General features: G+C 50.4%; 1 protein-coding gene across 2 annotated transcripts in view; it reads left to right on the plus strand.

Moving 5' to 3' along the window:
• The window catches only part of LOC138565943 (regulator of microtubule dynamics protein 3-like), a 2,735,427-nt gene that overhangs the window by 1,714,819 nt on the left and 1,001,001 nt on the right, over nucleotides 1-19,607 (plus strand). For both annotated transcript variants that reach the window (XM_069643047.1, XM_069643046.1), the window contains exon 6: nucleotides 4,106-4,183. In XM_069643047.1, coding sequence (XP_069499148.1) covers nucleotides 4,106-4,183 — 78 coding nt within the window. The remainder of the gene's footprint in view (nucleotides 1-4,105; nucleotides 4,184-19,607) is intronic.

A 19,607-nucleotide genomic window follows, 5' to 3' on the forward strand; every position in this document is an offset into this window, starting at 1 on the left:
CTCGCTTGGGGGCTTTGTAGGCCGATGTCCGTGTTGTCTGCTGACATGATGGCAGCACGAGTGAAGTGCTTTGCTGTGACGTGTTCTAGCCAATTTTTGCCTTGTAATTACACGTGGCCAAGGCAGTTTAATGAGACTTTTGAGTTCGAGGGCCCACGTGACTTGCATGCACAATCGTGTCCTGGGCTGTAGTTATCTCCGTGCCGTTGTCTTGAAGCGAGGTGCGCAGGCGAACGGAGCCGTCGTCTTTTGACCGCCGCCTGAGCGTAGAAAGACCCAGTAAGCGGGAAGTGGCAATGACGTCTTGGGCCAGCGGCCGCGGTCTGCGCGCCGTGCTGCAGCTACGGTCGGGTGGGTTCAGCCGGGCTGGGTGACCCAGTCTTAATGTCCTCGTCGCCATTGTTGAGTTCCGACAACGTTCGGAACTAGAAACCACAAGCAATATATCAGAAGCAATGAAATCAATCAATAAGACGCCGGAGCCGAGTCAGTGCTTCTGAACTCCTTTATTCACAACCTAGAACTGGCGCCAGAGGCGGTAACCCCGCCTCTTCCCCCCAGCGTGGGGCACAGCCCACTACCAATATGCAACAATAGAAATGGGACTTGATTCCCAACAAACAATGTCATTGACATAAAAAAAGAGGGGACAACACACTGCAGAGCGCATTCTTATGCTAAGGCAGGGCGCTCGGCTTATTTCACATAAACACACAAAATATTTCACTGATTTCTAATACCAAAAGGCGTGTTGGACCACCCTGGAGCACCCTTGTGCGACACCACCAAACTGGGAGAAAAATGTAGCGGTAAAGCGCCGGCCGGACCAAACTACTACACGGCTATAAAGCGGCAAGGTGACCCCTGTACTCCCAAACACATATAATCACCACGGCACGGTGACCGCGCCTTCATACGGCTTGTTATAATAAGATACACAACCCTCCAGCGGGCACAGTGACCGCCTTATCAACCCCTAATGCACTTCCCAATTCCAAAATGCGTTGGTCTGGCAACCGCACTGTTATTAAACGCACCTTACAAAGAAAAGCATACCGTGGCACAGCGACCACCTCGCCTTTTAACCGACATGCCCATCCAGCACAAGCCGCATAACGGCGACCGCACTGTTTCTTATTGACATGCACAATTGCAGAAATACCGCAGCACAGTGATCGCACTGTTCCTTACTGACATGCAAAATTGCAGAAATACCGTGGCACGGCGACCGCTCTGTTCCTCGCTGACATGCACAATTGCGGAAATACTGCATCACGGTGATCGCACCGTTCATCAATCCAACACATAAATTGCAGAAATTCTGCAGCACGGAGACCGTTTTGTTATTGACACTGATTTAGCACTCGAAATAAGTGGCAGGACGACCACACGCTTAGCAAACGATAGATTTAAACCAGTCAATTCTGTTGACCACCCGCGTGGAATAGTCAATGAAATCCAGCAACCGCCAGCCTGCTATAGGGTACAACCACACGGTAGAAACAAAGAAAGAAAAGAATGGAAAAGCAGGCCAATTTATATTCTTCGTGCCAGCATTCCGTCAGCGTTAGCCACGTCTGCAGTTGTAGCGGTTATCAGTTAAAACAATGTGACTTTTTAAAAACATTCCTAGCCTTTGAGGCCCAAAAGCTGTTAGTGTTGCCCAATCGTTTCCAAACCCCTGTATCGTGGAGGATATGCCGTAGGCCAAAAACAGCCCGGTAAAGGCAGGTGTTTGACTCGCCAGCCCCGCAACTCCACTCATACCTCGTTGCTCGAACTGCTCTACAGCACGACCCCGTGAAATTGCTCCTGATCCGATGTCTCCCGCTGGGGCCTGTGATGGAAAAGAGACCTGGTCCTCTCAGCCCAGGCTATTTAAGTGCCTCCCTAGGCCAGGCTGATTCCGGCCGGACCATAGGGGCACGCACTTCTGCCCCCTCAGCGAGAGGAGGCGAGTCTACAGAAAGGGGGGGCCAGAGGGGCGGCACGCTATGCCAGCTGCCCCTCTAGCGCCCCCTGCGTGGGATGGTGCATCTGCTAATCATGATGGCCCTGGTATTGACTGGTCCTGCGCCGTGCATGCTTGCGTTGTTGCCGCTTGGGGTGCCCGGAATTGTGGTCCCTCAGGTGTCGGCCGGTTCCCCGTCTCGACAGGAGCCGCCAGTCGCACCTCCCACCCCGGCAGCGCACTGGTGGTCGATGCGAGCCCAGATAGCATGGTGAAAGGCCGGGCACTGAGCTGGTGTTAGAGACCCCTTATTGGCTATCTCAAGTCTTGTAGACTCAGGCAGTGTCATTGGATACCCAAGTGTGTTGACTATCTTCAGGAATCTTCTTCTGAATCTGCTAGACAAGCCTCATTATTTTATTCTAGTAGGAGTTGTCTCCCTAGTCGCCTGGCAAATACCTCAGATTTTATTCACAACTCATCGGCCCCTAGCACCATCAAGGCCTATGAGTGCACATGTGGGGTGTCCATTCACTGGTGATGTGAAAGGAATCCGGATGGGAAACTGGATTTTTTGCCAATCCCCTCCGCACTCAAAGGTTTACAGGTGATTTCCTGTACACAAAGCAGCCATTTCTTAATTTCATTATTTGGTGGACCGGTGGGCTGTTCATGTATAACCAATGGTTTGTTGATTCTTGAAACGATCACAGTATTGATGTAATTGAGATGTTAACTTGGCTCTTCCTGTTTCACACCTGGCCAGATAATGCGGATCTGTCATTGGGAGAATTTTTGCTTATATTGATAATATGTCTTTGCTTTTGGTGTATTGCAGATGTTAGAGCTTTAGATCTGTCAGATAGTCTTTTACTCCTGTTGACTTCAGATTTAGGATTTTTTGGCAGACGAAATCAGATGCATGCTTTGAATTTCCTTTTTTTCAGGATGTACCAGATGTGTGTGGTTAGATGGCTCCTGCAAATGTTCACTAACCAATTGTTTGCTTCTTTTAGTTAACCCCATTATCCTGTTCCTTCTACCACCATAGTTGGATGTGTTAAGTGGGTCATATTGCTGGCTGGCTTTGATGTTTCAGTCTTTGGGGCTCATTCAGCTAGGTGACCCACGTCTTGTAAAACCTTTTGACCTGGGCCCAGGGATGACGACATTTCTGAGGGCAACAACCGATTGGTCCAAGAACACGTTTTTCTGAAAAACTTTATTGTATGCAGTTTCTTTGCTTTTTCTAAACTGTGAATATTGCAAAAATAGGAATTCTCCTTGTCATGCCATAAAAGGTCTGTTGGTACTTGTACATTATGAAAGAATCAGAATTCTGTTAGTGGCACGGAGGCAATTATTATCCCACCCTTCTTATCTTGCGTGTTTGTCTGCTTATGTCTTGTCACAGCAGCTAACGACTACTTTTGTGGGTAAATGCTTGAAAGGGTGATGTAACTGTCATGGTTCTCGAGTCTGACTAGAGGACTGTGGGGCATTTTACCTATCTTAGTTTTTCTTCTCAAATTAGTGGACACGTCATTGGATGGTAACAAGAAAAAAAGCATTGCATTAAGGAAGGGGAAGACCGTATGGAATAGAGACGGAGGAGATTTGTGGTGGGAAATTAAATCAGAGTTGGATAATTATTATGGAAATCGTAGTTACAGATGTAGAAACACGTTTTTGTCAAAAGAAACATTTAATTTCTTAATGTTAGCTGTATAAAATAATGAAAAGAGAATTGAATGCCATGACATTAATAGAATCTTGACTTTCCGTCATAATTTAGCAGGAGCAGTCAACATCATAGATAATTAGTTTTCAACTATAGCTTGTATTCCACCTCTCAGTTATGTGGCTCAAGTATTCAATGAGATGTCACATGAAAACCATTGGTGGAATATAATCCATATAGTCCATATAGTTGGCAACTACCATTTTTTTATTCAATGTGTTTGAGGTTCTTTGTTTGGGAGGGACGCAAATTAGTTTCTCCTCTGACTGATTGGAAAGCACATTTTGGTATTTTCTGGTTGCGATTAATAAGTAGCTGAATTCAGGGGAGAGTATCTGTTTTAAATCGTCTACAATGCAGCAAATGAGTGCTTGTAAATAACATCCAGTATCTGCCTTTATTTGTGTCTGCAGGATCATATTAATAAAGCAATTGAACTATCACCTAACGATCCTGTGTTATACTGCCTGTTGGGAAGGTGGATGTACGGGGTAAGTATTTGCACTTTTTGAAAATATAGCAAATGCAGTCATGAAAATGAATTTACAGTTTTTCATTTAACTGAAATGTGAAGCATGCTAACTTTGCATTTTACAGCAGCACCACAAACAATATGAAAAAGTATGCATTCATTTTTTTATTGTGAGCATAAAATAATCATGACAATAGCAAGCTGCTTTACGTTTAAGAAAATTAACTCTTGGCGCTGAAGCTAGCTGATGGATACGTGAGTCCCTTATTCTCTGTCGGGGCCGCCAATATCCTGCCAGAAACATCCTGAAATAACAGAGAAATCTTGCCGTTTTCGGCAGAAAGTGGTAGCGAAGGGTGCCCGCGACATCATGCTCTTTATTTGAGAAACATTGGTGCCAGAAATACTCAATGCGACACAGCTGAAGTGCCAGCGAGGTTCGGGCGGTGCCATATTGTGGAGTTCGCCAAGGTCCTGGTCGGCTCCGTAGCTCAACAGGACCTGGGTCGAAGAAGAGGCAGTGCGGCGTTGTGGGCGGGGAGGTGCTCTGGCCGTGTGGGGGTTCCAGACGGTGTGAAAAAGCATCTGGGATCCCCGATATGAAAGAGAGTACACAGGCCGTCAGTGGCGCTGCGTCGAAGAATGCAGCATTGAAGGACTCTGCAGGGGGGCCTGCCGGACACAGCGCTAATAGACTTGACCTGGCAGGAGGGGACCATGTATGGGGTGGGGCAGTGTGCCAGCTGCTCACAGGTACATGTGTCCCTCGGGACCACGGCAGCTGGTGGGCCACATCGCGGCAGCTGGTGGGCAACATCGGGTACAGTAGCAGTGGGAGGTGCACAGACAGTTGAAGGTGTGACTGTGGGCCGTATTCTCACGTGATCTTGCCGGTGAGGTGATAGAAGAGACTGGCAGCGATATCTTGCAGGGACGCTGCGAGATCGTGGATGGCACTGGCAGCTGCCAAGTCCTGCTCAGGTAAAAAGGGCTCCTACGGGGATGGCCAAAGCCAAACCCTGGAAGGGAACCATACAGAACAAGGTGGACTGCTACACAGTGAGTGCCCCTCCACCCCCTGTCACATTGAAAGAGACGGTGGTGCCCTGTATGGGTGCTTCCGGAGAAGAGCAGAAGATATCGCTTACAGTCATGAGCGCCATAGGGGACTCAAGGTCCTCAGCGGAGGCAAAGATTGATGGGTTGGCTCCGGAGGTGCCTTTTCTGCGGCAGGACCTTCGCAACTTGTCCTTGCGGGTGGGTGAGGCGGAGCAACGTATATCAGACAATGAAAATGCGCTCAAGAAGATGGAAATGCAGTTGGCGTCAGTATCGCAGAAGGTCACCATCCTAGAAAATCGGGCCGAGGATAGGCCCTGATGTATTAACCTGCGCATGCTTGGGCTGCCAGAGAAGGAGGAAGGGCCTAGTAGGGAGCTATTTATAGAATGTTGGCTGACGGTTCTAATGGCACCTAAAAATCTCTCCAACTTCTTCTCAATAGAATGAGCTCATCGTGTCCCAATGGGCCTCCCAGTGCCTGGTGTGCCTCTGTGCACTGTGATTGCGTGTCTCCTAAATTACAGGGATCGGGATACTCTCCTACACATGGCAAAGGCTACGGACCAGATCACATAACTGGAATTGGATCGGTTTCTTCCCGGACTACACAAGGGAGGTACAGCGGGCCAGACAGTCCTTTGACTCTGTCAAGAGGAAGTTGATGTTGCTCAGTATCAAATACACACTTTTCTTCCCAGGTCTGCTCATGGTCTACCATAAGGGCACAGCCCATTTGTTTCACAACCCTAAGGAAGTTGGGACTGGTTGGAGACGCTGGACTCCGGATCTCCGAGATACTGGGCTAATCGGGCCGTGACCAAAAGTCGTCCCCAGCCTTCTCCAGCATGGGGTCTGGCATAGATTCCCATACTCATGAATATTCCCCGTCGTCAGTCTGGGAATCCTCTGTAAAAGAAAAAACAGTTTTAGTTTTGTTTCTAAACTGTCTTTCTCCTATAAACCAATCACTGAGCTCTGGGTCATAATTCACCCAGCCAATGACTGCCCTCTACCTAAACCCATCCTCTGGCAGCAATGTTCAGTGTTGGGAGTCCTTGCGTTTTGCTCTTCGAGCTTCTCTGTGTTTTTTCGCTTTTTGATTAGAAATGTCTATTTCGAAGGGATTGTGTCCTCCGACGTATTCCTTATCTTAGATATCTCTTTCCAGCTTTGCTGGCCTCGGAAATTTTTTTCTCTCTAGTGGGCGCTGCGCGTCGACGTCCGCCGAGTCGATGTCCCTCGACAGCCGCCGTATCGACATCGACGTCATCCTGCCTATAAAGGCCGCGCGCAGCGTCGGTTGCTGAGTTCCGTTTTTCCGCACTTACTCAGTGCCTCGGAATATCATTGCTCAGTTTCGTAGATATATTATTCCATTTTCCTCGAGATATTCGATCCATACTCGATGGCTTCCTCGTCTGAACCGACAACCCCTCGGTCCGGCTTTAAAAAATGCCGAGACTGTGGAAAAAAGATGTCGCTAACGGACCCTCACAGGGTCTGTCTGTGGTGTTTGGGAGCTGAACACCATTGTTCGGAGTGTGAGGACTCTATGTCCATGACAGCTAAAGCCCTAAAGGAGCGTAGGGGGAAGCTGGAAAAAGGTAAGACTTCTAAAGCTTCTTCTTCCTCGATGAAGTCGAGACATTCGTCTCCTCGTCACCATTCGCGCTCCAGGACTCGAAGCGGGTCCCATCACTCTTCGAGATCGAAGCACTCGAAAAGGAGACGCCGAAGATCCCCTTCTTCGTCCTCTTCCTCTGTTTCACCTAAGAGAATCCCTTGCCCCACGAAGCATAGTTCCCGGGCTGAATGGGAGGAATTCCGAAAAAATATGATGAGCGTCTTCGAGAAAGCGGCCTCGACCCCCTCGAAGACTGCCGAGAGCGATGCTCGGGTTGAAAGACCCAAAGGTCCAAAACGCTGCGAGTCGCAGCACCCGGCGAAGGAAGCTTCTCCAGCGCGTCACGAACCCTTGAGTAAAGCAAAGACCTCGAATCCTTCTTCGAAGGTTCCGTCGACGCCGTCGAGGAAGGTTCCATTGACGCCGAGGTCGGTGTCTTCGACGCCGTTGTCGAAGGGACCTTCGACACACGGGTCTGTCGACTCGACGCCATCCTCAACACCGGCGTCAACGCCAAGGAAAGTCACGGTTGCAGCGCACCCAGTGGCTATTCCCAGGTCTTCGATGTCGATGTCGTCGAGATTGTCGATATCCTCGAGCAGAATTCCGATTCTATCGAAGACCTCGAGGCCTCCACCTTTGTTTTCGACGCCACTTTCGAAGCCTTCGACGTCGGCGTTGACGACATCGACGTTTGTCGAGGCCGATTACGACAAGTTTGGCACCCTCTGCCTTGGATATGGGTTTCACACCCTTTGTGAGCTCAGACCAATTGAGAACAATGTCTTCAATTATGGAAGAGGGAGAACTGTCTGATCAAGAAGAGCCATTTGAGTTGCAGGGATCTGCAACCCCAGTTCAAGAGGAGTTATCCTCAGAGGAACGCAGATTAAAGGAACTCCATGAGTCCCTACATGAGGCAAGTGGTTTAGACACTTCCCCAGAAGTGGAGTTCGCTAGGCCAGACCCGGGGGAGCATGCTGAAACCCCTTGTAGAGCCTTAATGGCCAGGATTACAGAATTTATGGGGTGGTCAACACCTTCACCTGCTTTCCAACAGGATGACCTCACGGATATTCTTGATAAAGGTCCACAGGAGGATCCTGTAGTACCTTTTCATAAAGCTCTTCAAAGAAAAATAATGACGAACTGGGAAACCCCAGATGTCGTCCCGGCAGTAAATAAAAAAAACTGTCTGCTAAATACAGGGAATCTTCTGCAGACCCGGAGTTTTTGTCCAAACACCCATCCCCAGAAAGTCTGGTGGTACAGGCAGCATCTTCTACTGACATCAAGACTGCTTAAACTACCGTCCCACAGGACAGGGACGATAAGAAATACGATGCTATGCCTAAGAAAGTCTTTTCGGCATGTAGCATGGCGTTAACATCTATTAATGCTACTTGCACCCTTGCTAGATTTAGCCATACACTTTGGGAGTGTGCTTCTACAGCGGCTGACTGCATCCCAGAGGGAGAAGAAAGGGAGGCGTTCCTAAATATCATAAGGGACGGTAAAGATGCTATGTGCGAATCCCTCCAGACGGGCATTGACTCGGCTGACAGTATCAGCCGAGCAATGGCGGCAAGTACAACAACCAGGAGATTTGCTTGGTTGAGAAAGTCTGGTTTTGCCCCAGATGTGCAGGCCAGGCTCTTGAACATGCCATTTGATGGCTTTTCTTTGTTTGGGAAAAAGGCGGATGACAGTTTAGAAAAACTGCAAACATCAAAGGCAGCAGCAACATCCCTACGCGCTGCAATCCGTCAGACACCTTTTCGTCCCACAGGAACCTCTACGAGAGGCAAGTCTTTTCGCTTCTACTCCGCATTCGGAAGAGGTAGAGGACGACTGGCTCAAAGGGGATAAAGAAGAACTACCCGAGGTGGATGGGGTAGATATTCAAAAGCCGCAGCAACAGCAGGTGCCTCTTTACCATCGGCATCTGCATCAGCCGCCCCTAAACCACTCTGAGGACTTCCCTCACAAGACACCTGTAGGAGACAGGTTAACTCAACATCTGGCGGAATGGCAGGCTATCACATCAGATGCTTGGGCATTGGAGACAGTTGCACAAGGTTACTGCCTGCCTCTCCTACACATACCTCAGAGTCATCCACCGGGGATCAGCTCTCAAAAAGCTCCAGATCCGCTCCTCTTGCAGGAAATTTTAGACCTGCTAGAGAAAGGTGCCATAGAACCGGTACCTGTAGCGGAGAGGAACAAGGGCTGGTACTCCCCTTACTTTCTCATACCAAAGAAAGACAGAGGACTGAGACCCATCTTGGACTTGTGGGAATTGAACAAATTCCTCAGGAAAGACAAATTCAAGATGGTAACTCTCTCTCAGATCCTTCAGGCCCTTCAGTACCAGGACTGGTTGGTATCTCTGGACCTTCAGGACGCTTATTTCCATGTGCCAATCCATCTCAAACACAGGAAATACCTGAGGTTCGCAATTGGCAACTCTCATTATCAATTTTGAGTTCTGCCATTTGGGCTGACCTCCGCCCGAGGGTCTTCACCAAGTTAATGTCAGTAGTGGCTGCAAGTCTAAGGAGGGAAGGGATTCACTCTACCCCTACCTTCGGAACAAGCTCAGATCCAGCTAGATTATGTTTGCCACTCCCTTCACAGACTGGGCTTCTCCCTCAATTTAAAGAAGTCACAAATGATACCATCGCAGAGACTCCAGTTCATCGGAGCGATCCTGGACACTTCCCTGGGAAAAGCCTCGCCACCTGAGTTGAGGGCTCAAGATATTCTACAGATGGTCACCAAGTTTCAAAATGCCCAACGTCTCCCAGCCTTCGACTTTTTGAGGTTGCTAGGCCTCATGGCATCCTGCATTTTCCTAGTGCCAGAGGCTCGCCTGAGAATGAGATCTCTCCAGTGGGCACTGAGAACTCAGTGGTCACAATTCTCAGGGAGAATGACAGACCTTCTTCAGGTTCCCGACAGGGTGGCTCGAGACCTTCAGTGGTGGGCCTGTCAGGAGAACATTCTGAAAGGAGAGCAGTTTTGGCAACCTTGGCCGGAGATAACAGTAGTCACGGATGCCTCACTTACGGGGTGGGGAGCCCACACCAACGACTTGACGATCAGCGGTCATTGGTCTCCATCGGAGTCCAGACTACATATCAACCTGTTAGAGGGGGGGCGTGGCCTGCACGCATGCCTTAGAGACAAGCTCCCATGGAGCTCCGTCCGAGATCCTGCTAAAAGAACTATTAATGCCGAACTAGCCCTACTGCACGCGATTTAACTGCACGATCCTGTAGGGGAACCGACCCCCACCACTCGACCCGACTTCTGAGCCGAATCGCAAAGGGGAACACAGAAAACGCGAAGCCCGGAGTCGAGCCCCTGGAGACGACAAGATGGCGCCGCCCGATGCGAGCTGCGACTGACGCAACAGCCGACTCGAGGCCCTGCGGAGCCCCCAGCAACGACCGGCTCGGCGCCAGCTGCTGAGAAAGCGGAACGCTACGAGCCCGACGCAGCAGGCGAGGAAGGTGTTGCAGATCCTGAAAGGCGGGAGCGGACACAGACTGCCTGGGCCCTGCGGTGTGGGGAAATCCTCGGCCCCGCAGACAAACGCACCCACACGCACTCTCGCATACCGGCGGGGGAGCCGGGACACGCAACCCACAGCCTCGCCCAGGCTCCAAACCGTAGGCAGGCAGGGTGAGCACTCCAGCACCCGGATACACTCCGGCAACAGCGGCAGTGAGAAGGCCTTTTTGACCCCGGCCCCAGGCGGGATACCGAGCCGCACTGCAGACCGCCGCAACTGAAGCGCCCTGACTGCTCTGCCGACCATACGCTGGAGAAGAGGAACGCGGGCGCGGCCTGCTGAGGACTAGCCCGACGAAGCAAGAGATACGGAGCTGCGTCCGCCTGAATGCGGGCGAGACTGGGAGAGATCACAACCGAGGGACACACAGCGGGAGATAACGGGGCCCAGCACGACGCAGCGCACGGGGCGAGGACCCCACGAGACACCGGACCTTGTCCCATAAGACCTCCCAACACACGGGAACGGAAGGCCAACCCAACCCGGGCCCCGGGAGGCTGGATAATGCGAGGGGCCCTCTCCTATAACCACAGCCTGCCAGGCAGCACGGCAACTGCACCTAACGGACCGCTGAGGGACACAAGATCGACCGACATACCCCCGGGGAAACTGTATCAAGGAGGCCGAGGGCTCCCCCAACTACGCACTGGGCCCGGCTAGCGGGCTGGCACACCCGCCGGGACGAAGTCAACAGCAAGACCGAAACGGGGTAACCACCACAGCCTGACGAACACACCAAGGAGGCGAGACGATTCATATAACTACTGGGGCTACTAGACACTGGCTGACCGCGGAACCCCGCTCAGGGCCCTCACTAAGTAACGCCGAGACCGCAGCATTACCAGGAGGCGATACGCCAGAACCACACAACCTGCGGTGCAGGAGTCGGAGTGAGACCCTTGGGAGGGACATGCCGGCCCCTAAGAGCAAACTGAAGCTGGTCACAATGGACTCTTTTACGACGGCTGGACCCCAAAGACAACCCCAACAGGACCAAGAAACTTCAGGGGAACCCTCCCAGAAGGAAGAAGATCTTAAACACGCGCAGGTCCTGCTGGCAATATTGGCCCTCCGCGCATCGGTGGAGGGGAAGATAGAGGAGGTGAAATCGGACATACAGCTCATGCGTCAGGATGCCCGCAATCTCACGGAAAGGGTCACGGCGGCGGAAAACGTACTACAAGACACTGTGGAGGACACCCAAGAACTGAAAACGAAAGTCCAGGAGCTTGAGCAGAAGGTGGTAAGGCTGGAGGCACGGTCCGAGGAGGCCGAGGGACGAGCCCGCCGAAATAATATCCGCATACTAGGGGTTCCCGAGGACATGGAAGGCCCGGACCCGACCGACTTCGTCGAGACGCTACTGCTGCAGGAGATAGGCCCAGGGAAGCTCTCCCAAGGGTTCTCAGTGGAAAGAGCCCACAGATCCCTTCAAAAACGTCCACCGCCAGGCTCACACCCAAGACCAATCATAGCTAAAATCCTGAATTTCCGAGACCGTGAAACCATACTACGGTACTCAAGAGAAGGAGGAGAAATCAAACGGAACGGATCAACGATAGTCATATACCCGGACTACACGCCCACTGTGGAACGAGCAAGAAACTCCTTCATCCCAATAAAAGCGCAACTACAGAAACACAACTTAAAGTATATGCTGCTCTATCCGTCACGCCTCAAGGTCCTCTATAAAGGAAGAGCAACATTCCTGGAGACACCAGCTGCAGCGAACATGTGGCTGGAACACAACAACATGGCTGAAGGCAAAGATAATCCACCGACATCAGATATGGGATGGCATTGCATCCACCGTCACAATGAGAAAGGGGAGACCCCCTCATACAAGGCAAACAAGGCAGACAACGACACCCCAACAGAACACCACTAAGCAGATTGCAGAATCGGACGGAAACTCGAAGGACTACACGAGCACGGGAAAACGACCACCCCCCACGGAAACTGTGTAGGCAATTCACCTACACGCACCCTGATCCGGAAGGCCAGGAGTGGCCTGGAAGGCTCGGGACCCCCCGAGCGTTGCAAGTTGGAGGCAACTGCTGAGGGCAGTTCAAAGTTACACGGTTTGCTGTTACCATTCAAAAGAATGGAAGTTACTACTGTTGGTAAGTCTCCAAGAATGAACGGAAGGGGGAGAGAAATTGAAATGAGGGAGGAGGAAACCTGCTACTTATCCCACACAGGGGAGGGGCCACTAACGCTTGCATCTTGCAAACGAAGACCACCAAGAGGGGAGCAGAACGGACACTATACCCACCTTGAACCACCATGACCACAACAGCAGTTAAAATACTGACATGGAATGTGCGAGGTCTGGGGACATACATCCGCAGAAACAGAATTAAGACCTACCTGAATAGAAAAGGGGTGATGATAGCGCTACTACAAGAGACCCACTGCACGGCAGACTCACTGGCCAAACTCCAAACGCACTGGGGGGGCAGGGTTTTGGCACTGCATACTCCAAATACGCCAGGGGAGTGTATGCCTGGATACACCCACAGTTCCCTTTCCGCCTGAGAAAATCAGAGATAGATCCGGAGGGTAGATTTGCGATGCTGTGGGGACACATAGAGCAGACAGAAATATGCATAATGAACTCCTATTTTCCCAACAGCAATATACCGGCCCACCTGGACTCGCTATACCCCAAACTTGTGCAGCATAGAGATAGCTTACTTCTCTGGGGAGGGGACCTCAACTGTGTATGCGATCCGATAATAGACAGATCCATCCCCCACCCGAAGGGCCCATCTGCGGCGACAATGGCACTGACTGCAATGATAGATAGGCTGGACTTGGCAGATGTGTGGCGTGAAACGCACCCAACGCAGAGAGGCTACTCATACTACTCATCACCGCACAAACTATACACGAGATTAGACCACATACTCATAGGCAGAGAACACCTGCCCCAGGTGGAGGGAGCGCAGTATTTAGGAAGAACCATATCTGACCATTCCCCACTCATGGTGACATGGAACCACAATGGCCCCAGACCCCCGATCCCCATGTGGAAAATGCCAACGGAAGCACTTAAAGATCCAGGCTTTAGGGAGGAGCTACAAGAATCCATAGATAGCTACATAGACAACAATGTGGGAAGCGTAGAACACAGCAGCACGGTATGGGATGCCCTGAAAACAGTGATAAGGGGGGAAATCATTGCAAAGGCCGGGGGAATCAGGAGACAGCTCAGGAAAGAACTAGATCAGCTGGAAAAAAAGATAGAGAGGCTAGAGGCAGCCCCCATAGGCGGCCAGAACAGGGAAACGGAACTCTGGAAACTCAGGGGGGAAAACGACTCGGCGTGGAACAGGCTGGAAAAGCTCGACCACGCGGCCAAAACAAACAGGGCACACACAGAGGCGGACAGACCGGGCAGACTGCTGGCCTGGTTATGCAGAAGGGAACAACCTATACACACCACTACCACGCTGCAGGACGAGGCAGGGAACTTACACCACACACAGCAGGACATAAATGACATTTTCAAACGCTACTATACAAAACTCTACTCACACGAGGAACAGGTCCCTCCAGAACAGATCTCAGACACCCTGGATGAGATAGGACTTCATAGGATACCACACGACCAAGCCCTGATGCTAGATGCTGAAATCACGCTTGACGATATAACAGAAGCTATCCGGTCTCTGGCAACGTGCAAGACACCTGGCACTGATGGCCTGCCCCCGGAGTTCTATAAAGCATACAAACCCTCCCTGGCACCTCTGCTACATGAGGTATTTCAAGAAGCATACGAGAGGGGAGTGCTGCCCGAAAACATGAGGGAAACGCTGGTGGTCCCGGTCCTTAAACCGGACAAACCGGCGGAACTGTGCGACTCCTACCGCCCGCTAGCAATGCTAAATTATGATGCAAAAATTTTAACAACAATACTAGCCAAGCGACTCTCCAGAATAATAGGGGACATAATACACAGCGATCAATGCGGCTTTATACCGGGCCGAAATACATCAATAAATCTGCGCAGACTACAACACATTATGGCCCAAACCGATGACGACAAGAACCCATATGCACTAATGTCCTTAGATGCCATAAAGGTGTTCGACTCCATCTATTGGGAGTGGCTGGTGGCAGTACTTAGGGAATTTGGTTTCGGACCCGGGTTCATTAGATGGGTTCAGATACTGTACACTGGACCAAGAGCCAGAGTGAAATCCGGGAAACACATATCAGAAGCCTGGGACATACAGAGAGGGACCAGGCAGGGATGTCCGCTATCCCCAATGTTGTATATACTAGGGCTGGAACCCATAGCGATCTATTTTAGAAAGCAGTTTTTTGACGCTGGCATACGACTCGGAGGGGTGGACCACATTATCTCACTCTATGCAGACGATGTCCTTATATATGTTAGAGATCCACACCTCAATGTACCAGTCATGCTGGAGGTCCTGGACAACTACTCCAGAGTATCTGGGATCCAATTAAATAAGTCAAAGTCCTGTATGTTCCCCCTAGCGGCCCTAAAACGTGTCGAGAAGGAGGCACTCCCGACGGTAGGGATAAAATGGCAAACCACCGAATTCAGATACCTAGGAATCCAGATAATGCACACCCCCACATTGATGCACGAACACAACACAAAGACGACAATCCGGACCCTACGCAAGTCCATGACCTTCTGGTCGTGACTCCCCCTGTCGATGATGGGAAGGGCCTCCATAATCAAGATGATTGTTTTACCGCGATTCCTATACGGGTTCCAAAATGTACACTACTATATCAAAAAACCCTTCTTCAGACTACTGGAGACGCTGATAAAGGAGTTCATATGGGGAGAAAACAGACACAAAATAGCACTGACAACACTAACCCTACCATACGCTAGGGGTGGCATCCAGCTCCCTAACCTAGAAAAATACTATCTAGCAGCACAACTCAGCTTCATAACTAAATGGCTCTCAGACGAACCCACTGAAGAAAACTCCCTGCTACACACTACGAGCCTCCCTCATCACTTGAAAGAACTGGTATGGACACCATCGAAACTGATGGGAGAAGCACCGCACATAGTCACCCTGGGGAGAGAGGTCTGGCGCAGAGGGCCTACTCCCCAGAGATTCCACTGATAGCAGACCTATACATAGCAGCTACATAGCAGCTACAGACCTGAAACAAATCAGATTATGGGAAAGGGAAGGGATCTACACCTGGGGAGACCTATACGAGGAAGGCACATTCAAGGAATTTGACACGATGCCGGTCAGTGAGGGTATACACTCGGGACAGTTTCTCTGGTACCAGAAGATTCGCGCCATAGCGCGAAGCAAGTGGGAACCATGGCCTGAAGAACCGGACTCTGATCCACTATTAACACTGCTATACAACATGGGGGAGGGCTGCAGGCCAATATCCCAAATATATAGACAACTGAGCGACACACCTAACCCCCGAAGCATGGACATGAAAAGGAGATGGGAAAAGGATATAGGTAGGGAGATGTCAGAGGGGGAGTGGAACCGGGCGCTCATATTCCCCAAGGAAGTGTCGAGAAACCACCGGTTCAGGCAAATACAGATGAATGTGCTGCATCGAACCTACCTAACCCCGAAAAGGATAGCCAAATTTAGCAAGCAAACGCAGTCAAATTGCACTTGGTGCAACAGGGAGGAAGCAGACCTAATCCTCATGATGTGGGAATGCCCCAAAATGAAAACACTCTGGGGAAGGGTGAAACAACACTGCGTGAGGGCAGGCATGACCAAATACAATTGGACGCCGGTGGAGTGCCTGCTGGGAACCTACTCCAGATTGGCCAAGATGAAGCACCTAGTCAGACTCATGGACATAACGTGCATATTAGCCAAACGAGCCATAGCCATGTCCTGGGAAAAAACAGCTGGACCACAATATAGAGCATGGCATGGAGAAATGGAACGATGGCTTCCAGCTGAGACTAGGGCCTGGGAAGATAGCGTGGCTAGATCAACTGAAGAGTCCAGCAGAGCCTTGGAAGCATGGAAGGAGCTCACTAGACATATGACTCTCCCCTCAGACGACAAGCCCCCCTGAACCAAAGGCTTAGTGCTGGATCGCTTACAAGACATAAACGAAGACCAGACGAGAACTAATAAGGGACGCTATGGGCCCTTGGGAAGCATCCCTCCTACACCCTGCAAATGACACAAAGGCCCCCTCTCAACACCCCTAACCCCCAGGGGCGAGACGAGCTGATTCATGCGAACACCATAAGGAGACAGTTGTTACTGTTAATTAAAGTTAATGTTAAAATGTATTTTGGTTTGTACAAGAATAATGCACAACATGGATATATGTAACTGATGCTATTGAAAATGCCAATAAACAAATTTTAAAATAAATCAACCTGTTAGAGCTAAGGGCCATCAGACTTGCGCTGCCATCTGTACAAGGAAAGAATGTCCTGATAATGACGGACAACACAGTGGCCATGCATTACCTCAACAAAAGAGGAGGCGTAGGATCACTACCACTGTGCAGAGAGGCGATGCAGCTCTGGTTTTGGGCAATCCAAGAAGGAATCTCTCTATCGGCAGTTCACCTAGCCGGAGAGAAGAACTTGACAGCGGACGCTCTGAGCAGGCAGAGCACAGTCTCCCACGAGTGGGAACTAGCTCAGGAAGTCCTTCAAGAGATCTTCGCCCTTTGGGGAACCCCTCAGGTGGATCTGTTCACCACCAGTGTCAACAGGAAGTGCGATCTGTTCTGTTCAAGGGAATTTCCCCCGAAAGGAGCTCTGGGAGACGCGTTCATAGTGGACTGGGAGTTTCCACTCCTGTATGCGTTTCCACCAGTCCCTGTCATTCCTCAAATGATCAGGAGGTTGAGAAGATTCCAGAAAACCATTATCCTAATTGCCCCGGATTGGGCCAGGAGAACGTGGTACCCGGACCTTCTAGACTTGTCCATCTGCCCTCCAATTCGACTTCCACTCAGAAAGAATCTGCTCTCACAGAAGGGAGGTCAGGTTCTCCATCCAGACATCAAAACCCTCAACCTTCACGCTTGGCTTCTGAAAGGCTGAGGTACAAGGATTGGGACCTCCCTGATGACGTTATGGAGGTGTTGCTTTCGGCAAGAAGGCCAGCAACAAAATCTTTATACCGCTGCGGTTGTAACAGATTTTGCAGCTGGTGTAGGGAAAAGAATACCGATCCCTTTTCATGTGGTACACCAATGGTTTTGTCCTTCCTACTTTATTTAGCGAATTCAGGCCTTCAAGTTGGCACCATCAAGGGCTATCTTGCAGCGCTATCCATCTTTAAGCGCATTGCGGAAGAACCATCCTATTTCAAGTTACCCTTGGTAATACAGTTTCTAAAGGGGTTAACTAACGTTTATCCCCCAAGACCATTCCAGGTTCCCCTATGGGATTTAAATTTAGTCCTAACTTTCCTGATGGGCACACCTTTCGAACCACTCCACTCTTGTTCGTTAAGGTTTCTTACCCTTAAGACTGTTTTATTAGTAGCACTTACATCTGCTAGAAGGGTGAGCGAGTTACAAGCTCTTTCTTGTAAACCCCCTCATACAATCTTTCACAAAGACAAAGTTGTTCTGCAAGTGAAGCCTAATTTCCTCCCAAAGGTGGTTTCTGAATTTCATATCACACAGAAGATTACCCTTCCATCTTTCTATCCTCCTCCCCATCCGGGGCAAGAGGAAGAGATGTTACACAGGCTGGACCCAAGAAGGGCTTTAAGTTTTTACATTAGTAGACTGGCTAGGATAAGACAAGCAGACCAGCTGTTTGTAGGCTACGCAGGTCACAAGCTGGGGCTACCGATAACTAAGCAGACCATTTCCAGACGGATTATTTTAGCCATTCTGGAATGTTATAAACTGGCAGGAAAGGAGCCCCCTCAAAATCTTAGGGCTCATTCGACCAGAGGTATCGCAGCTTCATCGGCCCTCAAAAGAGGAGTGCCAGTTCGAGACATATGTGCGGCGGCCACATGGTCGTCCGTCCATACCTTTACACGGTTTTACAACTTGGATTCCTCCTCCAGTCAGGAAACTAGGTTTGGAAGGGCAGTATTGCACTCTATTCATCAATAAGAGGAAGCACTCCCACCTCCAATAACAGAATACTGCTATGGGAGCCTATCTAAGATAAGGAATACGTCGGAGGACACAATCCCTTCGAAGAACAAGTTACTTCTTACCTTGTAACGTTCTTTCGATGGGATGTTCCTCCGACGTATTCCTTATCGACCCTCCCATCCATCCCCGCAGTACTACTTCCCTTGTTGTTGCAGCTTACGCTCCTTCAGGGTGATTAGTCTAGTCCAGAAAGAATTATTGTGGGCTACAAAACGGAACTGAGCAATGGACGCTGCGCGCTGCCTTTATAGGCAGGATGACGTCGACGTCGATACGGCGGCTGTCGAGGGACATCGACTCGGCGGACGTCGATGCGCAGCGCCCTCTAGAGAGAAAAAAATTTCCGAGGCCAGCAAAGTTGGAAAGAGATATCTAAGATAAGGAATACGTCGGAGGCACATCCCATCGAAAGAACGTTACAAGGTAAGAAGTAACTTGTTCTTTTCGGTCAATCGAGCCCTTGTGCTCCATCGCCTATTTCTTCCGATTAGTGGGGATCTGTTTTTTGGCATCTTTCATCGCCTCTCAAGCGCAGAAATCATTGAGTGTTCTTCCTGGAAGCTTCCAGAAGTTCTTCAGGCCTACACCCTGCCGGATCAAGTCAGAAGAGAAGGACAGAGCTTCCATCTTCAAGCTGTGCACCAGCTGCGGTTTGCAGAATGTTTATTCGGATGACAAGCATTCCCAGTGCCTGTATTGTCTACACCCGGCTCATAAAGAAGAAGATTGTGAGATCTGCTGTGGTTTCACCAAGTGCACCAGGAAGGATCAACACGTCCGGTTGGCTGCGTGGCTCCAAACCAAGGCCTCTACCCCGGGTACTTCTCATGGGCATGCCTCTTCCGGATACCGCCAACCTGAGTGGGCTTCTAAGTACTTTGAGGGCGCTCAATCTGTGGGGGCCCAACACAAGGCCAAGCACTGCAAGTCTGCTTCCATCGGGGTCGCCGCTGCCGCGGGTCCTGTGACGGACAGGGCGCATTTGTCATCTCCATCTGCCTTCATCTCCAGCCACCGCTCCAGCTCTTTGTCCAAGAGGAAGTCGGA

Source organism: Ambystoma mexicanum, chromosome 2p, assembly GCF_040938575.1.
Source record: "Ambystoma mexicanum isolate Mex_15411 chromosome 2p, UKY_AmexF1_1, whole genome shotgun sequence".
Taxonomy (NCBI): domain Eukaryota; kingdom Metazoa; phylum Chordata; class Amphibia; order Caudata; family Ambystomatidae; genus Ambystoma; species Ambystoma mexicanum.